This window comes from Mauremys mutica, chromosome 3 (genome assembly GCF_020497125.1).
Source record: "Mauremys mutica isolate MM-2020 ecotype Southern chromosome 3, ASM2049712v1, whole genome shotgun sequence".
NCBI classification, from domain to species: domain Eukaryota; kingdom Metazoa; phylum Chordata; order Testudines; family Geoemydidae; genus Mauremys; species Mauremys mutica.
In genome coordinates this window covers 83153045-83173481 of record NC_059074.1, presented here as the reverse complement: position 1 = coordinate 83173481, position 20437 = coordinate 83153045, and the positions used below count along the sequence as shown (strand labels likewise).

The following is a 20437-nucleotide window of genomic DNA, read 5'->3' as shown; positions in this document are numbered from 1 at the left end:
AGAAAATATACATTAATAAATATAACTGGTAAAACAGAATTTTATATCTATAGTTAAAAGTTCTCTTTTCTGGAAACTATGTAACTGTAGGGACAGGATGAATAGTTCCATTACAGCTTCATCATCATACCATAGTTATGATGTGCTACTTCACTTCATTAATACAAGTCTCCATCTGACTGCAAGGTCGTAACACTTTATTACAGGGCAGGTCAACAGAAGAAGGTAGACATTCTGTTACAACTGCCCACCTAAATTCCCCTGCTTCTGACACAGACCATATCAGATTATTATTATATAAGGATTAGATTTTTATCACTAAATGTTGGTATATGTTGATTTCACCATACACACAGGCAAACCAACAAAAAATTAAATCTATAAACATTTAAATGTATAGATCGGCAAAGTAAGAAAAATGCTGCTTGAGAACGTATTAGGGTTTCATTTAAGGATATTTACATTGTATATTTTTACATGCAACATCGACAATTTGTGTTTTAATGGTTATAAAGCCTTAACATTACTACTGTCATGAAATAATTACTGTCTGATCCCCCTCTCCATTGTCAAACTATCCCATAATTTCCTGCAACTGTGAAAATTTAATTTAATAAAATTTGAAAAAATGCTTAAACATAAACACGAATATTATCAGTTGAAATGATTAAAAAAACAACAACACAAAAATTGAATTCTGCCATACCTATATAAAATATTTCAAGTGCAATAATGCCTGAAAGCCATAATTAGACTGGGTCTCATTGTACTAGGTGCAGTATGAACACAATGGTGGAGGGAGGATGCACTATGGCTGACAAATCAAGAGAGTACTGACAAAGTGATTCACAGGAACCAGAATAGTAAGACGATGCTTATAGCAAATCTGGATACTAGTGAATCAGATTCTGAAACCTAATTACTAACAAAGTTGTACACAGTCATGTACCACTTTTCACACAGTTCTCTAACATTTATGGCAAAAACAATTTTTTAAATAAGCAATACATTTAAATGAATGCAAGTTTACAGGTAGAAACAGTGATCATTAAAAATGATTTTTTTTGCCTGGAAATATTTTAAAAACATGCTGTAATACAAATAATGAAGTTATTTAAATTAACTCATCTATGAATTAAGAACAGCTGTAGAGGCCTTATTTTTATTGCATTATTTTTCCTTTTGGAGAAGACAAGGAAAATGTGGTAAGTGGATTTTGGCAGAGGAGTGAAGCTGGGATTCCAGAAATCACACCTTGACATTTCACTCATGTTCCAGTAGAAAGCAGTAAACGTAACATTACTAAGTGTGGCACTAGTGTCTTGGCCAGTGTTTTCTCTAACCAGACTGCTATCTTGCCTCTTTGTATCCAGAAAGAGAGGGGAAAAAATCCTTAAGTCAATCCTGAGTTTGGATACTAGGGTTGCCAACTTTCTAACTGCAGAAAACCGAACACCCTTGCCCTGCCCCTTCCCTGAGGCCCCGCCCCTGTTCACGTTCCCCCCCACCCCGTCGCTCGCTCTCCCCCAACCCTTGCTCATTTTCACAGGGCTGGGGCAGGGAGTTGGGGTGTGGGAGGGGGTGAGAGCTCCAGCTGGGGGTGCGAGCTCTGGGGTGGGGCCGGGGATGAGGGGTTTAGGATGCAGGGGGGAGCTCTGGGCTTGGGGGTGGGGCTGAGGGGTTTGGAGTGTAGGAGGGGGCTCCAGGCTGGGGGAGAGGGTTGGTATGTGGGAAGGGGTGAGCGCTCTGGCTGGGGATCTGGGGTTGGGCCGGGGATGAGGGGTTCAGAGTGTGGGTGGGAGCTCTGGGCTGGGACAGAGTGTGGGAGGGGTTGAGGGCTCCGGCTGCAGGCTCTGGGGTGGGGCCAGGGCTGTGCGAGAGGGCTCCGGGCTGGGGCTGAGGGGTTCAGAGTGTGGGAGGGGGCTCAAGGCTGGGGCAGAGGTGCAGGAGCGGGTTCAGGGTGCAGGCTCCAGGTAGGCATGACCTCAGGCAGCCCTGGTATTTCCCAGAGATGGAGGAAGTCCGCACAGCTCCCAGGAAGCGGCCGGCACGTCCCTCTGGCTCCTAGGCAGAAGGCTGCCCCTGCCTATAAGTGCCGCTCCCACAGCTCCCATTAGCCATGGCTCCTGGCCAACGGGAGCTACAAAGCCAGCACTTGGGGTGGCACTTGTGGGTGGGGATAGCACATGGAGCCCCCCTGACTGCCCCTCCACCTAGGAGCTGGAGGGACATGCCAGCTGCTTCCCGGAAGCTGCGTGGAGCTGGGCATGGAGCCTGCCACTTTGACCAACCGGACTTTTTGCGGCCCGGTCAGGTGTGCTGACCGCAGCGGCCAGGCCTCTTTTTGACTGGGTGTTCTGGTTGAAAACCAGACACCTGGCACCCCTTTTGGATACCTTACTAAGAACAAATGTAGTGTGCCCTTTACTGGGGAGAATTTCATTTCAGACACTCATCTTTAGATGCTGGAATACATTGTGTGCGCACAGACGGAGGAGGGTGGGGTGGCTGCCCTAACCCATGGCACCACAATGCTATGGACGTTCCCCCTGACATCCCCTTTGGGCCAGCCCTATGCAGCTCCTGCACTAGGGGCAGAGGTGCCATGTGGTGGGGACACAGGGTCACATGCTCCCTCTCCCACTCCGATTTCTCAGGACGCCTCTCGCCAGGCTGCCCAGCAGCACGGGGGGGTGAGGAAGCTGCTGGGTGGCTGACTGAGCTTCCCTCACACACATACGACATGGTGCTGCTTCTCCTTCCCTGCTGCTGGAGTCCCAGTGCTTCTCACTGCCTCTTTGCAGACTGCCTGCTGAGGTGAGTTGGGGGCATCTTTGAGATTGGGAAGAGGAGCTGCAGCAGCATTCAATGTGCCTCTCAAAGAGAAGGTGATTTGGGGGTGTCATATTTACCCCTCCAACAAAAAGTGATTGGTAAGTCTCCAAATTCTTGTTAATTGCCCCAAGCACCATCCCACCCTGGCACCATCCATCCTAATGGCACATGGGGGACCGCGCATTCCAACAGTGTTGCCACTTTTGTTGGTCTTGTTTTGAACAATTGCTAAATTGATTGAGGATAACTCAGGCAGGGAGGGATGCCTGCAAGCTCTGCAAGGGGCTGAGCAGCCAGAGGGACAGAGAGCAGGAGGAGGAAGAGGTAGTTGCCAGTGTATGTTGTCTACATACATATCAAGTTTCAGGGGACGGAGGCAGAGGCAATATGTGGGGCAGTCACATGACCCCACAGAACCTTTCAACTGTGCCCCCCACTATCCAGAGTTACATGTTGCCTCTGGCTAGGTGAATTCTCCCTCGGGCTATTGCAGTCCCTTTATGGTCCCTATACACCACGGGAGCAACATACACTATCGGGGCGAGCACCAGAATCTAGCCAATTGTTCACAGACTAACATTTTGAAGTGAACAGGTAGGCCCAAGCCCAAACTCATGATCTACAAGCAGAACTTTGGGGTGTTTGAAGCTATCCTTTTTAGAGATGGCTTCCAACCACACTATGCACCCATCCAATTTGCCTTTTTCTCTTTCACTTAGTTGTGTTAATTATATCTTGACTTAATTACAATTGCTCAAAGAAGGATAAAAGTACAATAATAATTGAAGGTTGAAAGACAAAACATTTCCCCCTCTCTATGACTATTAAAATGGAGAAAAAAAATCTGTATTTTAAAGCTTAAGTGATTCTCTTCTAAAAAAGAAAATTAGTGCAACTTGAAAGCCTTTCGCTCTTGGATGAAACTTCATATAAATAAAAAAAACCCAAATATTATGCTAATTAATACCATTGCATTAATTGTCTCTTAGAAGTGTTATTTGGCTACCAAAAAATTATAAGATTAGTTTATTGACCCTCTTTGGCTAAAGCCTTGTATAGTTAAGAGCTCCATGAAATGTTTATATCAAGCCTTCCTTTTATTTATTAAATATTATTGTGAAGAATTTTTTAAAGAGTTCTCTAAACCAATATATCGCAAGTTCTTGTGTGTGATGTCAAAGCAGTTGGGGACAGAGGCTCTTGGTGGCTCTTAGCATCAAGCTAGCACAAGTGTAGCCACGGTAGTGGCACCGGAGGCGTGGCTGAGCCATATCAAGTATTTACACACCAGTTTCAGGCAGGTTTGTATTTGGCACAGCTCAGCCATGCTTCCGCTGCGGGTGGCTACCCGTGCTACCGCAGCTTTCTTATTTATACATGTGCTAGCACAATGAGAGCTAGTGTGAGTATGTGTTCACAAGAAGGGGAAATCACAGCCTGAGCTCATAGCGTAGACATAGGGCTTGTCTATACCACTGATTAAATCGATGTAACTTATGTCACTTACTCAGGGGTGTGGGAAAGTCACCTCTGTGAGCGACGTAAGTTACACTGATTTAAAGTGATGTCTACACCACACTATGTCAGCGGGAGATGCTCTCCCATCGATGTAGCTGCAGCAGCACTGATGTAGCACAGTAGTGAAGACAAGCCCATAACCTAAGAATGGGGAGGGAAGAAACAGTTACTCATTCCCTCTCCCTTCTGCTGGCCAGGCTCTGCCTGTGTCCTTGAGCCCACCCAATCCTGAGGCAGTTTATCAGCTTTTCTCTCCATTGTAGAGATAGGAAGGGTTAGAAACATCACTTAAAGAAACTGTAGAAGTAGAGAAAAAATTATTTGGTGGGGGGAGAGAAGAGAGGGTAGGACCCAGGATGGACCCTTTCTTCCATATATAAGAGAAAACTAGGAGGGGTCTGCATGGCATGGAAAGAATACCACAGATTTTTAAAACTAGAGATTTTATCACCACTAAATTTGAATAAATGTAAAGTGGCTTTTATAAGAAATGTGTTAATTTCACTGTACTTGTATCATACTGGTAGCATGTTTGATTTTACCTTCAGGTGGCCTATTGGATGTTGCCACAACGACAACCCCGTTTTGGAACAGATTTTCAAAAAGCTGTTTCAGAATCATGGCATCAGCAATGTCAGTGACCTGTGAAAGACAACACAATTGTTTTTCTTGCTTTCAACTTCTGCCATAATAGATCTGCAAATGGTTTCATAGTCAGAAAAAAACTGGCTTGTTAGTAAAATTCTGGAGAAAGATTCTAATTATTGCTTGTGGGGGAGGGGGAAATAAAGGAGATAATTAATAAGCAGGGAACGCATGGCAATCTTTTAAAACTTGCCTGCTCTTTATTACAGAACCCCATCATTTCTTTACCAATTGCTAAATGATTCCATGTTAACTTCTATTATAAAACTACAGGTGGGAGACACAGAAAACAGACCTACACATTTCAAAGAGGCCTAATTAATTAGAACCAACATGAAAAACAGAAGATAAAGAAAGAAAATACACACCAGCTGTTTTACATTTCTATTACCTTTCTAGTAAAGGTTGGTAGAGGTGACTTTAAATGGTCATGGGACTTCAGAAATAAGGACAAGTAGCCAACTATACATAATCAGCTGCTGTAGAAAATAGAATGATATGACATAGATACTATTGTGTGATTGTTGTACAAAACAATTCAACAGATGGCCCATCACAAAAATAAGCAATTTCATTGTTCTTTTTAAGTGCCTTCTATTACTGTCCATGAATAATCAAAAGGCACTGCAGTCACTTCCAGCATAGTCAGCCTCTTCTAACCTTCAGACAAAACATTCACTTAAAAAACATGAAAAAAATTGGGCGCTACAGTTAATACTGAAAAAAATTAACAACAAGCAGCAAAGTGAAAATTCTTAGACAAACTATTTACTAAGGCTAGTTTTACCTAACTGTATGGTATCTAGAAACTGATAGTATGGACTTGCAGCATATGTAATATTATGTGTCAGAATGGAGAAAAATGTAATAAACTTTTCTGAACAGAAGAAAAATTAGATATGACAGTATACTATAGGGGTTACAGAATCTCACAGGCTAATAAAAAAAATCAGTGTACCCAATAACTAAACCATCTTAACTACTGTTATCTATGTTTCCCTCGCACTTTCCCTCCTATTGTTCATTACATCAACTTGTTATGCTTTGTCTTAATTTAGGCCCTGATCCCACAAGGGGGTCTCTGCCTATCTGGATTGTAGGTCTGGAGCTGCAGGCTCCAATCCTGCAATAGATAACACGCGGGTGGATTGCTATACCCACATAAAGCCATGCTTTTCACAGGCCAAACAGTCCAGCTATGTGTTATCAATTAAAGGATTGGAGCCTTAGTCCTAGGGTATGTCTACACTAAAAATGCTCCTGTTGGCACAAGTAATCCACCTCCCTGAGAGGCAGTAGCTAGAGACATGTCTTCACATAAAATGCAGAGCTGTACTGCTGCGGTGGTGCTGGTGTAGCGCTTCAGTGAAGACGCTACCTACATTGACAGGAGGGTTTCTCCTGCTGGCATAGGTAATCCACCTCCCTGAGAGGCGATAGCTAGGTTGACAGGAGAATTCTCCCATTGACCTAGTGCTATCTATACCAGGGCTTAGGTCAATATAGCCACATCTCTCAGAGGTGTTGATTTTTAAATTCCTAGTGCAGACCAGGCCTTAGTCTACATTAGAAAATGTTTGCCAGTATAGCCTCCTAGTGTAGACGTACCTTATACCGGCAAGAGTGCTTTTGCTGATATAGCTCATGCCGTTCCCCAAATAAAAGCACTTCTTTACCAATATAACTGTGCCTACAATAGGGTTTTTGCTGGTATAAAACATCATACAAAAAAACCCCACACCCTTAACTAACATTACTATACTGGCAAAAGTTTTGTGTGTATATCTGGCCTTAAACTTTTGGGGGTTTGAGAGTTAAGTAGTTGAAGACACTGCGGCCTCCACCTAATCCACCAATTTGTGGTGAACCAAGGCAAAAAGGGGGAAAGGAGGAAAGATTCAGGCTTTGTCTACACTAGCATTTTTGTCAGCAAAACTTTTGTTGGTCAGGGGTGTGAAAAAACACCACACCATGACCAACATAAGTTTCACTGACAAAAGTGCCAGTGTGGACTGGGCTATGTCGGTGGGAGATGCTCTCATGCTGACATAGCTACTGCCATTCGCTGGGGGTGGTTTAACTATACTGGCAAGAGAGCGCTCTCCTGCCAGCATAGAACAGCTACACAGGAGACCTTACAGCGGCGCAGCTGCAGCGGTACAGCTGTGCCACTGTAAGGTCCATAGTGTAGACATAGCCTTAGACTCTGCTCCTGACAGCTAGTTTGGAGACAATGAGGGAAAGCTTTAATAGAAGCAGTTTTCTCCTTCCCTGTGATCCATCCTTCAGCAACCATTCACCTAGTTCTTGTGGGAGGACTAATATTTAACGGTTTTTTATTATATTTTCTTTTCTTCCTCAACAATATGTTCAGTAACACACTCCATGGAGTGCATGTATCATCCAGCAACCCTCTGGTGTGTTCAGGACAGTTATACTTCTATCAAGGTATGCATGTATTGGCTGAGGAACACACAACCTGTTGAGTGTAGCTGCTTACATGTCAGGTACTGATGTTTTCCTGAAGGCTCTTCTGAATTATTAAAACATCAGAAACTTCCAAAGTTGTCTTCAAAACTCAAGACATGTAAAGGAAAGTTGTGCTTACATTATTTAATTTGAAAGTTAAGATCACTGTTTAAGTTTCTGTTTGAGTGTGCAGAAACTAATTTTTTTCAACTGCTTGAATGCCAGTGTTATTTCTGATAAGAAATCAGAACATAATTTCAAATCTAAAAAGAATTTGGACTTTTTTATTGTGTCAGAAAAAAATCTCAGGAATTGGATTTTTAAAATGATATACATTATTTTACTACAAACTTTGTGGGTTTTTTTAATTACACACTTCTGTGGCAGAATACACTTTTCCAGGAGCAGAGTACAAAATGGAGGATTGAAGAGAATTATAACATTTATGTACACTCCAGTGCAAATGTTTACAATGAAGTAAAAGAAAGCAATGAATAAAGGCCTGTTACTGAGTTATTATTTGATGTTACAGAATTTTCGTGTTTTTGCATTACCAGAATAAATTAACTTTTGAAAGCTATATAATTAATAAAGCAAGAGTCATTTTGTGTACTGGGGTGCCAATTTATTTTCTTTTGATCTTGTACAGCTTTGGAAGGGAAAGATAATTTTACAGTGTAAGCAAGCAGAAGACAATAACTGAAGCGTTCTCATAGCTCAGGTTTTTTCTGTACCCAGCATTCATTACAACCAGGAACAAAAGAGAAGGCTACAAATTACCAATAAGGGGAGTCTGCTAATGGAGAGAATGGAGAAATTTCATTAGCATTTAAGAGAAAAGATTTTTATGACCTAGTGCTGCTTTCCATTATGACTCACTTAAGTAAAAAAGAAAAAAAAATCGAATAGTTAATTTACATGTGTAAGTGCTTGAGACTCAGTCATCCACTGATTGGTACTGCTCCATATAATGAATGACAAACATAAGCATGTATTATCAGTAATTAGTATTAGCACAAAAATAAGAGCCTAGTTTTTTATTAGAGGCTTTTAATAGCTTTGCTGGCTTGTAAAAACTGTCTAAACTGTAGTTCTTTTTTAAACCCAAGTGATACTGAATAGTATTTAAATACTATCTCTGCATGATCATTCTGCTTACCAAAAAATAGGGATTCTATTTTCATTACCATTGCTACCTACCACAGGTATTACAAAATTAGAAGCCTAATTATTTTTATATAGAGTTATTTCAGCACTCAACAAAATAAAATAAAATCCAGATTTTATAAACCACCCATTAGGATACTGAAAAGCACCAAAATTGTAATTACAAATGGCATGAATCTCAGGATTTTATAGTTAGGGCCATCTATTAAAGAAGTATACTATTTATGTGGATGTAAAAAAGATGGGTTGTTTTATTTATCATAAGCACTAATGACAAAAGATTGGGAAGAAAGAATACTATTTATTAATCTGTGCACAAGCAGCTCATATTAAGACTGATCAAGCTTTCGGAAACATCTAGTTCATAAGGCATGCTCAGAGGCTTAACATAGGCATTCGTATAGTGGCACCCATACAGTACTTGCAACATGATACCTATTACATCTCTACTTTAAGATATCTGAATTCTTTCAGTAAGAACTTTAAGAAATAATAAGTAGAATAAGTCAATAGATTCTGAAATACTTTTCTAAGTTACTTAGTCAATACGTTATTTTAATTGTGTATTTGTCTGTGGCTGTTTCTCACCCACACTCCTACAGGCTTTAATATGAGTTACTTCAGGGTGACTATGATGTGGCTTCAGCCAGGTGTTAAATGGAACTCAGCAACTTCAGCAATGCTGTTGTCTTTAACAATTCTGCATTTGGTGGTCTTTGAAAAGTGGGCATCTTCATTGTTTTCTGCTGTCTCCTCTATACTACAAAGAACAACAGCTTCATCTTTTCTCCTATATGTAAAAGGTATCTAAAGGAAACCTTCAATATTTCAAGTAAATCTCAACAACTTCTCTGGTACTTCTGTCCATTTCCACAATGCACGATCATGATTTTGCAGTAGGAGTAACGACTTGCTTCCACTGTCATTGTCTGTTCTCAAGTAAAAGGATTTTTCAGCTGTCATTGTGGACAGCAATTTTGTCTGTATGTCACAGTTAATATTTGTTCTGCCTCTTTTGTTTTTCTTCCAGTTGTATTTGTAAATCTAGTGTTTGCTTAAATTTGAGTAAATCAAGTCTTGTGTGAAGACTGCCAATTAGAATCTCTGCTGGGGAAACCAACTAGGGAAATGAAGGATAATGTGTGTCTTTCTTTAAGAGTTTGTTCACCCCATCTGAACAGCTCTCCCAGACATCACATCACTTTGTGACTATTTAGGCAGGAAGATGACATATTCAGAATGCGAGGCCTTAGCAAATTTCTGAAAATTGGGACTCACTGTCAGTAATTCAAGCCTATACAGTAGCACATGGCTTACACATTATATGACTTGCTACAAATGAGCAGCAATCTACTGTCTGGTTGATCATTTTGAAATCTCTGAATTCAGGAGTAGTACCAAATTAATAAACAAATTTCTAAAATTGACATAAGTATTCAATGTCCTGGGAATACTAAATGTGTTATATTTCCCTCCCATCCGCACCTTGGAGATAGAAAAAGGAAAGCGTTATTTTATTCAGAAAATGACTGTAGTACTTCTACCTGGACAACAGGGTGATGAGGCAATCATAAGAACGGCTATATTGGGTCAGACCAAAGGTCCATCAAGCCCAGTATCCTGTCCTCTGACAGTGGCCAATGACAGGTGCCCCAAAGGGAATGAACAGACAGGTTATCATCAAGTTATCCATGCCCTGTCACCCAATCCAAGCTTCTGGCAAACAGAGGCTAGGAACACCATTCCTGCCCATTGTGGCTAATAGACATTGATGGACCTATCTTCCATGAATCTATCTAGCTCCCCTTTGAACCCCATTATAGTATTGGCCTTCACAACACCCTCTGGCACGGAGTTCCAGAGGTTGACAGTGCGTTGTGTGAAAAAATACTTTCTTGTGTTTGTTTTAAACCTGCTACCTATTAATTTCATTTGGTGGCCCCTTGTTCTTGTATTAATCAACTTGAAAAAAAATTCCAGAAGGATCTGAGCCTACCTTTGAAATGTGGAAGAAAAACAGAAAACTCCTTAGTGTTGGAGTAACCAAGCAGTGGGTACCCATACCGGAAAAGAGTTATTTATATCAACATATCCTATACTGGAATTAGCAAAGAGGTTCCTTTATCAAGTGTTTAAAATGTACATCTCTGGCATATCATGTTTACTCAAAAACTTCACATTGATTAGTAGTATAAATACAACATGGCATGTAGTTGGATTATGTATCAGTTTCTGCAGAGCTCTGTTTTCCGATACTGTTCATACTCACTGGATGAAGCAAATATAAAATTACCAGCAAACAATTAGGTTAAGAATCAGAAATAGTACTTCATTCAAAGCCAAGAGTCAAAAAACATAAAAGAGGAAAAACATGAGTAAGCTTGGTACAAGTGGTTTCTTTTACAAAAGGAACACAGGGGAAAGCAACCAAGCATGCAGTACAAAAACTAAAGCAAACTGTGAGGTGTCTGTTACAGCTATCTCCCTATTCCATTTTGTTTCTTACAGCTGTCCCCTTACTCCATTTTGTTTTTGTTCTCCTTCTGTGGCCGCCCCTCCCTGGCTGTTAAGTTGTTTACCAGGGCCATTGCCCTTCTCAAAGGGATGGCCACTTGTGCTGCGTGCTAAGTGGGACCACTGCCCTGTTCAAAGGGTTGGTCCTGTTATCACCTTGTTAAACCTGGGCTTTGTGTAGGGTAGGCAATGTCCAGAGCTGCAAGACCTAATGTGTTTTTGAGATCCTGGGCATGAGTCATAGGCCTCATGTGCTTTTGAGTCCTAAGGTGTGAACTCACACCTATTGTCCAGGACTCTGCCCAGGCATGTCTCTGTGCTCACCTGCAGTTTTTCCCTGTGTCTCCTCCCCTGTGACAGAGGGAGCCTATCAGGATTACTGTCTTTAAAAAACAGGCATTTTGAAACAAACATCAGAAAGGTTCCTGCATTGCTGCCTGGTCTGATCAGCCAGGGGTTCTGGGGGGTCCTTTCTCCGCTCTTGTTTTATTTTTGAGCGTACCCCTGTTTTTTAACCCCCCCCCCCACGAAGAATGAATTGCTGCCTGAGAGACCTCCTGATTATCAAAACCGTACCGAGCCCTCCTTGCTTCTTCTGATGTTGCTGCTGCCTTGGGGACTGGTAAGAATCCCTCTATGAAACTTTCTATACTTTTATTTTATTATTTTAGCTGCTGGCTCTGTTTCCCCAGCACACAGACTCAAGCTAAACCTTGGTCTGTGTCTTAAAACCTCTCTTAAACTCTGCGGCGCTTTGCCGCTAAAAATAAGTTTGTGCCGCCCCTAAGCTCTGCTCCAGTGGGCTTTGCTTTGGGGCTCACTGTTTTCAGCCATATCCACTGCTGCAGCCACCATCCCTTGGCTTCCTTGGGGGCTGCCTTGGGAGCTGTATCCTGGGCACATACCACTCTGCCCTCTGTAACTTCCCCATAGCATAAGGTGCACCATAGGTTTTGCTTTTTAGTCTAATAAGTCATAGTTTGCTAAGATTGTAGCGCTTGTAAATTTCACCTGATTTGCTATAGTTTGCTGTTTTGTTGCTCCGTATAGTTGCTTGTTATAGTTTTGCTTAGGATTGTGATATTTGTTGTTTTGCCTAGTCGTTGGTTAAGATAGATTTTAAAAAGCCATTGCCTGGTTGTATTCTGTACCTATTTTGTTACTTTGTATAAGCTGCTTGTCATTTTATATAAGTTTAATTAAGTTAGACGATAGATAAGGTTTTTTGCTGTTTGAATTCGTCTTCCCGCTGTCCCGATCTCTCCCTGAACTTTCCCGTGTCTGTTTTTCCCCCGCTCCAATCTCCCCCTCTGTGTACTTCTCCGTGTCTCCCTGTTGTAACTCTTTGCTGCTTTTTTCCCCTGCGTCTGCATCACCCTCCGAACTTCCCAAACCCCTTGCTGCTTCTCCCCCTGTGTAACTTCCCAAACCCTTTGCTGCTTCTTTCCTTTTTTTGAGGGGTGTCCGCTTGTTGCTTTAACCTCCCTCTAGCCCTTCTTTACACTTCTCTGCTGCCTCTCCCTGTATCCCCTGTGTTCGTGTTCCCGCTTCTCCGCTGCCCCTCCCCTACCGAAGATCACCTCACACTGTTCCGTTTGTCTTTACCCCGCTGCTCCGCAGCTTCCCTGAAGTGCTCTCCGCTGCTGCAACCTGTTTCTTCCCTCAGCCATCTCCCCCATTCTCCACGTGCCTTCCCATCGCTTGCATGTTCAGCGCCCTCCCCTCTTGCTGCTCCCAGACTCCCCTTAAGTGCGCTCCAGCTGCTCTTGTCTCCCGTACGTCTGGCCCGCAGGCTCCTGAAGACTGCTCTGGGCTTCGCCCCGCAGGGCTTCAGAGTCTCTCGCTGCTTGCAGCTGCACTCTCCTCTCATCAGTTGCCACTGATCATTCACTCCCCTCCCCACTCCTGTTTCTCGACCCAGCCTTTAGGTACACTCTTGCAGATTATCTGCTATCACAGCCTCACAAATTAAGTCATTAATTTTCTTTTATACTGTTACATTGCATAATTTCACTTATCACCCATATTGTATCATTGCACTGTGATTCACATTTTACTTGTGGTTATAACACCCCATTGGTTGCCTCCACTTTTCTGATATACTTTGTATTGCATTGAAGCTACCATTTTACTTTGCATTTCTTTTGGGTACATTTTGCATTCTACACTGTATCTAAAGTTGTTCCTATATAAAGTTGAGTTGCTTATTGACTGTACTGTATCCCATTGTGCTGAACCCCACTTACTGTACCCCACTGTTAGAACTCCCTACACTGTTCAATAAGAAGAACCCCCCCCATCATTGTGTATTGTAAACACCCTATACACCCCATCCCATCGTATTTCATTGTTAAATTCCCACCACTTCCTTTTTCCTTTAATAAAGAAATTAATTGGCACTCCACCTGTGTGGTAATTGCTCCCCAAGATCCCATATACCTGCAGGCAGGGACATGAGGAAGCATAATGTGGTGGTGAAGTCCTTGTGCCTAACAAGGAGTGTAGAAATGCACTTGCAGTGTTTTCTAGGTGGAAGGAGGAGATTGGGAATAACGTATAATGAATAAGACAAATTAACTCTTCTCCCATCTGGCAACATGATTGGTTTTCATAACCAGTCATTCCCAGGATGAGTGGGACTGGTGGTGATACTGGGAGACTGGAGTGTCTAAGGAAATTGCTTGTGTGACTTGTGGTTAGCCAGTAGGGTGAAACCGAAGTCCTTTTGTCTGGCTGGTTTGGTTTGCCTTAGAGGTGGAAAAAACCCAGCCTAGGGCTGTGACTGCCCTGTTTTAGCAATTGGTCCTGAATTGGCACTCTCAGTTGGGTCCCGCCAGAACCGCATCGTCACACACACGCACATCTCCACCTCCCCCAAAGTCTTTGTATTTACAATACCTACACACACAAAATGATTGTGACATGAGGTATCTTCCTTAAAACTTTACAAAAGCCAGGCCATTCATAGCTAAAGCTAAAACTTTTTCTTGACTTCACCTTGTTGTCCTTAAGCACTGCTCGGGTTGCCACCTCCACTCATAAATGAGCAACCAAAGTTAGAAGCAAAACAAAATCCCAAACCAAAGGCTGAATATCTCAGGCTTGCAGAAGCTGAAGGATTTTATACTACTGTGTAAGCAACAAAGCCATTATTTGAGTCTTCTGAGAAAGTTCGATCAGATTAGGGAAACAGTATTCTACCCAATTTGCCTTATTATTATACTTGAATATTTTTTTTAAAACACCACCACAACAAACACACAAAGGCCTGCCACCTCGTCAGTTCATACATTTGCAAAATTGACCACACCACATCTTTAAGTGTGTGTGTGGGGGGGAGAGGCTATTGTCCGACTTGCTGGGGAAGAGGAAATAGCTCTTTAAGGCCAGGAGGAGGAGCAAAGCTCAGAAGTTGCTGCAAAAGATGGAGTGGGTCAGTGTGTTGACCCTGACTCATTCCCAGGGACCAGAAGGGTTGGGAAGTTCAAAAGGCGTAAATCTGGTGAGAGAAGACCCTTTTCCCTGGACCAGGTGGAGCAGCACCCACCCTGCCTCCCCTTGAGGGAGCAAAACACCAGGTTTGGTCACGACCTGCTGGGGGCTTCGAGCTAGCTGCTTCTTTCTAGGGGGGCTGGGAAGGAATTTTTCCCTCACCACCAGATTGGAGTAGGTGGAGTGGGAGTGTTTTCACCTTCCGCACAGTGAGTTCAGGAAGGGGTTTGTTATTGTGAGTAGGGAAGGGAGTTAGGCTATGATGTCACAACTCATTATACAAAGATGGGGCAGATGTCCAGTGCAGGGCTCCACAGGGAAGGGACAGAGTGACCAAATAAATAGCTTGGTAAAGGACTTAAAAACAGAGACGACCTGTGGCTGCCCATGGGGGGGAGGTGGGAGGGAGCCAGAATGAGGGCAGCCGGCTTCAGCAGTGCTACTGAACATGCTAAGTACAAGCCAAGCAGCAAATCTGGGGGTCCACATGACCTCACATGCCCCCCCATGTCACCACTGCTTAAAAAGGAGCAGAATGGGGGGGGCTCCTATGACTGGTACAGCAGGGAGCCAACCCCCTTACTTATAGTCAACCTTAACCCTCGTTCCAGGGGGGGATTGTAAGGTCCCAGCAAAGGGTTGGCTCCAGGACCAGGATGGAAAAAGAGAGGGGCTGGTGGAAGCCCCTCAGGTAGATATTGAATGAACATGGAATTACCTGCATTGTACATTTTTATCTGCTGAATAGTCCCAGACATCTAATAATAAAGTTGTGACCTGATTAACACCATATCAGGTGTCTCCTGTCCTTCTTTCGGTATAGCCAGACAACAAGTTTTGACACAAAAGCCAAAACAAAACAAAACACAACACAGTAGTCTCACTCCATGTCTCAGAGACATATCATAATATCCAGTTATTTGTAAAAATTCAACTACAGTATATAACTAGCATACTAAGTAATATAATTAAAACAATATTTGACAAAATATCGAACAAAAGATATTCTGTGATATAGACTCCTTTATCGCAGTTGTTTACTTACTCATTAATTTGCATAATTCAATAATGTGCATTTCATCCTCAGTCACTAGTACAAAAAACAAGTGCTACTCTAAAAAGAGACCAGCACTGGCTTTTACCTATCCAAAGATATGCAAGAAATTTTCTTAAATAGAATTTTCTTTATTATTACAAACATTCCCATGAATGACACTGTACCACAGCAATGTCCTTGTGCATTCTGCAGCCATTCAGTTTACTAAAGAATTCATTGTTGGAGCAGAATTATACTCTAGAACAGAAGATTTAATTTTTTTAAATTAACTTTATAGCATTCAGGGTTGTAAAAAAGCATTCCAATGTGAACTGAGTATAAACTGATGGAAATACACAATTGTTCTCAGCATCCACTGAAGGTAGGACAAGAAGCAATGGGATTAATCTGCAGGAAGGGAGATTTAGGTTAGATATTCAGAAAATTTTTTCTAACTGTAGTTATGCTCTGGAATAGGCTTCCAAGGGAGGTTGTGGAACCCCCATCACTGGAGGTTTTTAAGAACATGCTGGAGAAACACCTGTCAGGCATGATCTCGGTCTACTTGGTCCTGCCTCAGCATGGGGGGTTGGATTTGATGACCTCTTGAGGTCCCTTCCAGCCCTACATCACTACAACTTCTCAGGTCGGCAGACTGCCTGAAACGATAGCTGAAAGGTGTAAGCTTCTCCATTCATCTCAACAGGATATTAACTTTAAAAACTTAACAATGACAATTTAAGTGTCAACATGGATAGCTACTTAATTGCTGATCATTTTAGCAGTAATACCCAGCAAACATCTTTATCCCAGTCTGTCTCCTACAACTTCTCAGACGCCAACAAGCCCCAATCATCTCAAGCTACCACAACCTCCAGCTTCCCTGTGGACAATTTCTATAATGCAGTTGGTGTGTTTTCAACATAAATTTGTAAGGCACAATGAAAATTAAGAATTCAGGGGTAGTACAGAATAAACTGAATTAATCAAGGTAAGTTAAACAGAATATTTTATCAATGTATTATTCATTTTCTTATTTAATTCAATAAAAATTTACATTTTAAAATGTATCTGACATTACCACAGATTGATAGCCCAGTGCACAAAGTCTTCAGGACACTGCCACAGAATTTAGGTTTAATTTGATATATTGTTCCCATGTCCTTGATCTCAATGAGTCAAATTATTATTTTGTTATTTCAATTGCAGGAATGCTGTGATGGGGATACCAAACATGGACCGGTGTACCACTGTGCTAGACACTGTACAAACTCATCATAAAAAGAAAGTCTCTGCCCCAAAGTGCTCATAAGAATGTCATCAAATTCTATTTGTCCTCTACAATGAGCTTTAATGATGTTGATTAGAGGAGATAACTGAAAGTGACTCAAAGTAGACTGAAGCAGCCAATTTCCACCTCTTTGAAACATATTTTCTTCACAGTCTTGGAAACAATTTCTATTTCTGAACGTTTATCTTCTACAGTTCACCATGGGCTAGTAACTTGAATCCTATACTAACAACAAAGGGCATTATATTTAAGGTAGAAGATCAAACAATACTTTATATGTTTTATTGAAGCCAGGAAACTCTCTCTAATTAATTACTTACTTGAAATTCATCAAAACACAAGAGACAGGCCCCCTCACTTATTTCCTCAGCTATAGGGGCTATTGGATCATATGACTTGGCCATTAGTCCTGGTTTCCTTTTAGGCAAGCTCTGTTTAAGACGATGTATTCCTGAAGTGAATAAAGTAGAAAAATAAACAGTGGAAATGCTGCATTTAACTCTGTGGAAAGTATAAAGCAATAATATACACATATGTAGTTTAGATACAGAAATACAAAAACCACATGCATTATGATTTAAAAAGGCACACTGGGTAATTTTTCAATCTTTTAAAGCAAATTGCTAAAGCCTCATAGATTCAGTAACCTGTGCTTTCTTGTTTACAAATAAAGTAAAGTATTGCCCTGTAGCCCCCCACAGATGCCTGCTGTTATATACTTTTTTTAAATGGTGTGTTTATCCTATCATCGTTTCAAAAAACTTTGATATTGTAATTGGTACTCTATCATTTTGTCTTGCTTTAAATTTATTACCTTGATTCAGTTGCATTTCTTTGAGTTGTACCTACTCTCTTCTAGTCTATGCTGTAATAATCAGAACCCTTAAAACATTTAGAAGTCAACTGCAAAACACTGCATGTTCCATTTCCCTAAAGCATGTTTACAACCTGTATTGAAGCTCAGAAATAGTAGGGGAAAAATCAACTCAGAGAAACCAATCCCTGTGGTTTTAAAAAAGGGGAAACTGACTAAGATGGCAACGATTGTAGAAAACAAGTATTACAGTAAAAAAAAAGTGTACTATAAGGTTTTAGAGATTGCGCTCTATGTATGTATTTAAGATAAAGTGAATATTTGGAAAAGAAAGGCCCTGTGATGGGAGGTTAGCTGTATTAAAAGTAGATGTAAAGGAACACACAGATAACAAGAGATATTGTCACTCAGGCCTGCCGACGGGGGGGCAAACAGGGCAATTGCCCAGGGGCCCGGGCCCTTTTAAATCACATGGGCAGGCTGCACAGCTCCTAGGCACACATGACTGCTCTGGGCCCCGTGCTTTGTGTGACTGGCCAGTGCATCAGTCCCGGAAGTGACGGGCAGTCCCTGAAGTGACGTATTTGTCACTTCTGCCCCAGGCCCCACACCCTCCTAGAGGATGGCCCTGGGGCCCGGAATTGCTGTTGGTAGGCCTGTTGTCATTGCAGAATGAATTTATTAAATTTCCAGAATGTAGATCTCCACTACGTGAAAAATTGGTCATGTATCTCAGAAAGTTATTGCTGTCTTGGAGTAGGTGTAGCATAGGGTCCCAAAGATGTCAGAGCTTAATATTTTATATCTGAAAATGTTAAGTTTTGAGAAATAGTTTAGGGAAACTCTAATTGGAAAAGAGGAGACTAAAGAAACATAACTGGGTTAAAAAAAACCATTACTAACCTTTTGTAATTATTGTTCTTTGAGATGCATTGCTCATGTCCATTCCATTATAGGTGGGTGTGCTCACCACATGCACTGGTGCCAGAAGATTTTTCCTTAGCGGTATCCATAGGGGACTGGCTCTGGTGCCCTCTGGAGTAGCATGCGTATGCACCAGTAAAAGGAGCGCTGCTGGCCCTCTCTCCCTCCCTCAGTTCTTTCTTGCCAGAACTCCGACAGAGGGGAAGGAGGGTGGGTCATGGAATGGACATGAGCAACACATCTTGAAGAACAAGTTACAAAAGGTTAGTAACCATTTTTTCTTATTCAAGTGTTTGCTCATGTCCATTCCATTTTAGGTGACTCCCAAGCAATACCTCTGGAGGAAGGCAGGAGTTCATGGATGTGTCGATTACAACACAGCTCTGCCAAATCTAGCGGCATCTCTGGCCTGCTGGGTAATGGCGTAATGCGTGGTGAACGTGTGTACCGAAGACCACATCACAACCCTACAGATGTCCTGGATAGGGACATGCACCAGGAAGGCAGCCAAAGATGCCTGAGCCGTAGTAGAGTGAACCTTCACTATCAGTGGAGGGACAGCCTGCGCCAACTCGTAACAAGTGTGGATGAAGTTTGAAATCCTCTGAGAGGACACCGGAAGGCCCTTCATCCTGTCAGCAATTGCAGTAAAGTGCTGAGTCGATCTGCGAAAGGGCTTGGTGCACTCCAAGATGAAAGCGAGGGCATGCCTGACATCTAGAGTCTGCAGGCATCTCTCCTTGTTGGTTGTGTGCGCCTTTGGATAGAACACTGGGAGGAAGATATCCTGGTTGACATAGAAGTGCAACACCATCCTCGGCCGGAAGGCTGGATGGGGCTGCAGCTGAACCTTGTCCTTGTAGAACACCATATACAGGGGCTCCGAAGTGAAGGCTTTAATCTCAGAGACTTGCCTTGCCGAAGTAATGGCTACAAAGAATGCGACCTTCCATGACAGGTGCAAGAGACAGCAAGAGATAAGGTGGTGTTAGTACCGTTATACAAGACACTGGTGAGACCTCATCTGGAATACTGTGTACAGTTCTGGTCTCCCATGTTTAAGAAGGGTGAATTCAAACTGGAACAGGTATAGAGAAGAGCTACTAGGATGATCTGAGGAATGGAAAACCTGTTTTATGAAAAGAGACTCAAAGAGCTTGGCTTGTTTAACCTGACCAAAAGAAGGCTGAGGGGAGATATGATTGCTCTCTATAAATATATCAGATGGATAAATACCAGGGAGGGAGAGGAATTATTTAAGCTCAGTACCAATGTGGACACAAGAACAAATGGATATAAACTGACCATCAGAGGAGTGAAGTTCTGGAACAGCCTTCCAAGGGGAGCAGTAGGTGCATAAGACATATCTGGCTTCAAGACTAAGCTTGTTAAGTTTATGGAGGGGATGGTATGATGGGATAGCCTAATTTTGGCAATTAATTCATCTTTGACTATTAGTGGTAAATATGCCCAATGGCCTGTGATGGGATGTTAGATGGGGTGGGATCTGAGTTACTACAAAGAATTCTTTCCTGGGTGTCTGGCTGGTGAGTCTTGCCCACATGCTCAGCGTTTAGCTGATCGCCATATTTGGGGTCAGGAAGGAATTTTCCTTCAGGGCAGATTGGCAGAGGCCCTGGGTTTTTTTTGCCTTCCTCTGCAGCGTGGGGCATGGGTCACTTGCTAGAGGATTCACTGTACCCTGAAGCCTTTAAACCATGATTTGAGGACT

At 42.2% G+C, this 20437-nt stretch overlaps 1 protein-coding gene across 2 annotated transcripts in view; it reads right to left on the bottom strand.

Annotated features, from left to right (window-relative positions):
* The window catches only part of AFG1L (AFG1 like ATPase), a 148444-nt gene that overhangs the window by 73978 nt on the left and 54029 nt on the right, over positions 1–20437 (bottom strand). Inside the window, exons 5-6 of one of the 2 annotated variants that reach the window (XM_045008579.1) lie at positions 17288–17418; positions 4896–4995 (exon numbers count right to left, since the gene is read on the bottom strand). In XM_045008579.1, the coding sequence (XP_044864514.1) occupies positions 4896–4995; positions 17288–17418 (231 nt within the window). The remainder of the gene's footprint in view (positions 1–4895; positions 4996–17287; positions 17419–20437) is intronic. The other variant, XM_045008581.1, reaches the window with a different exon arrangement.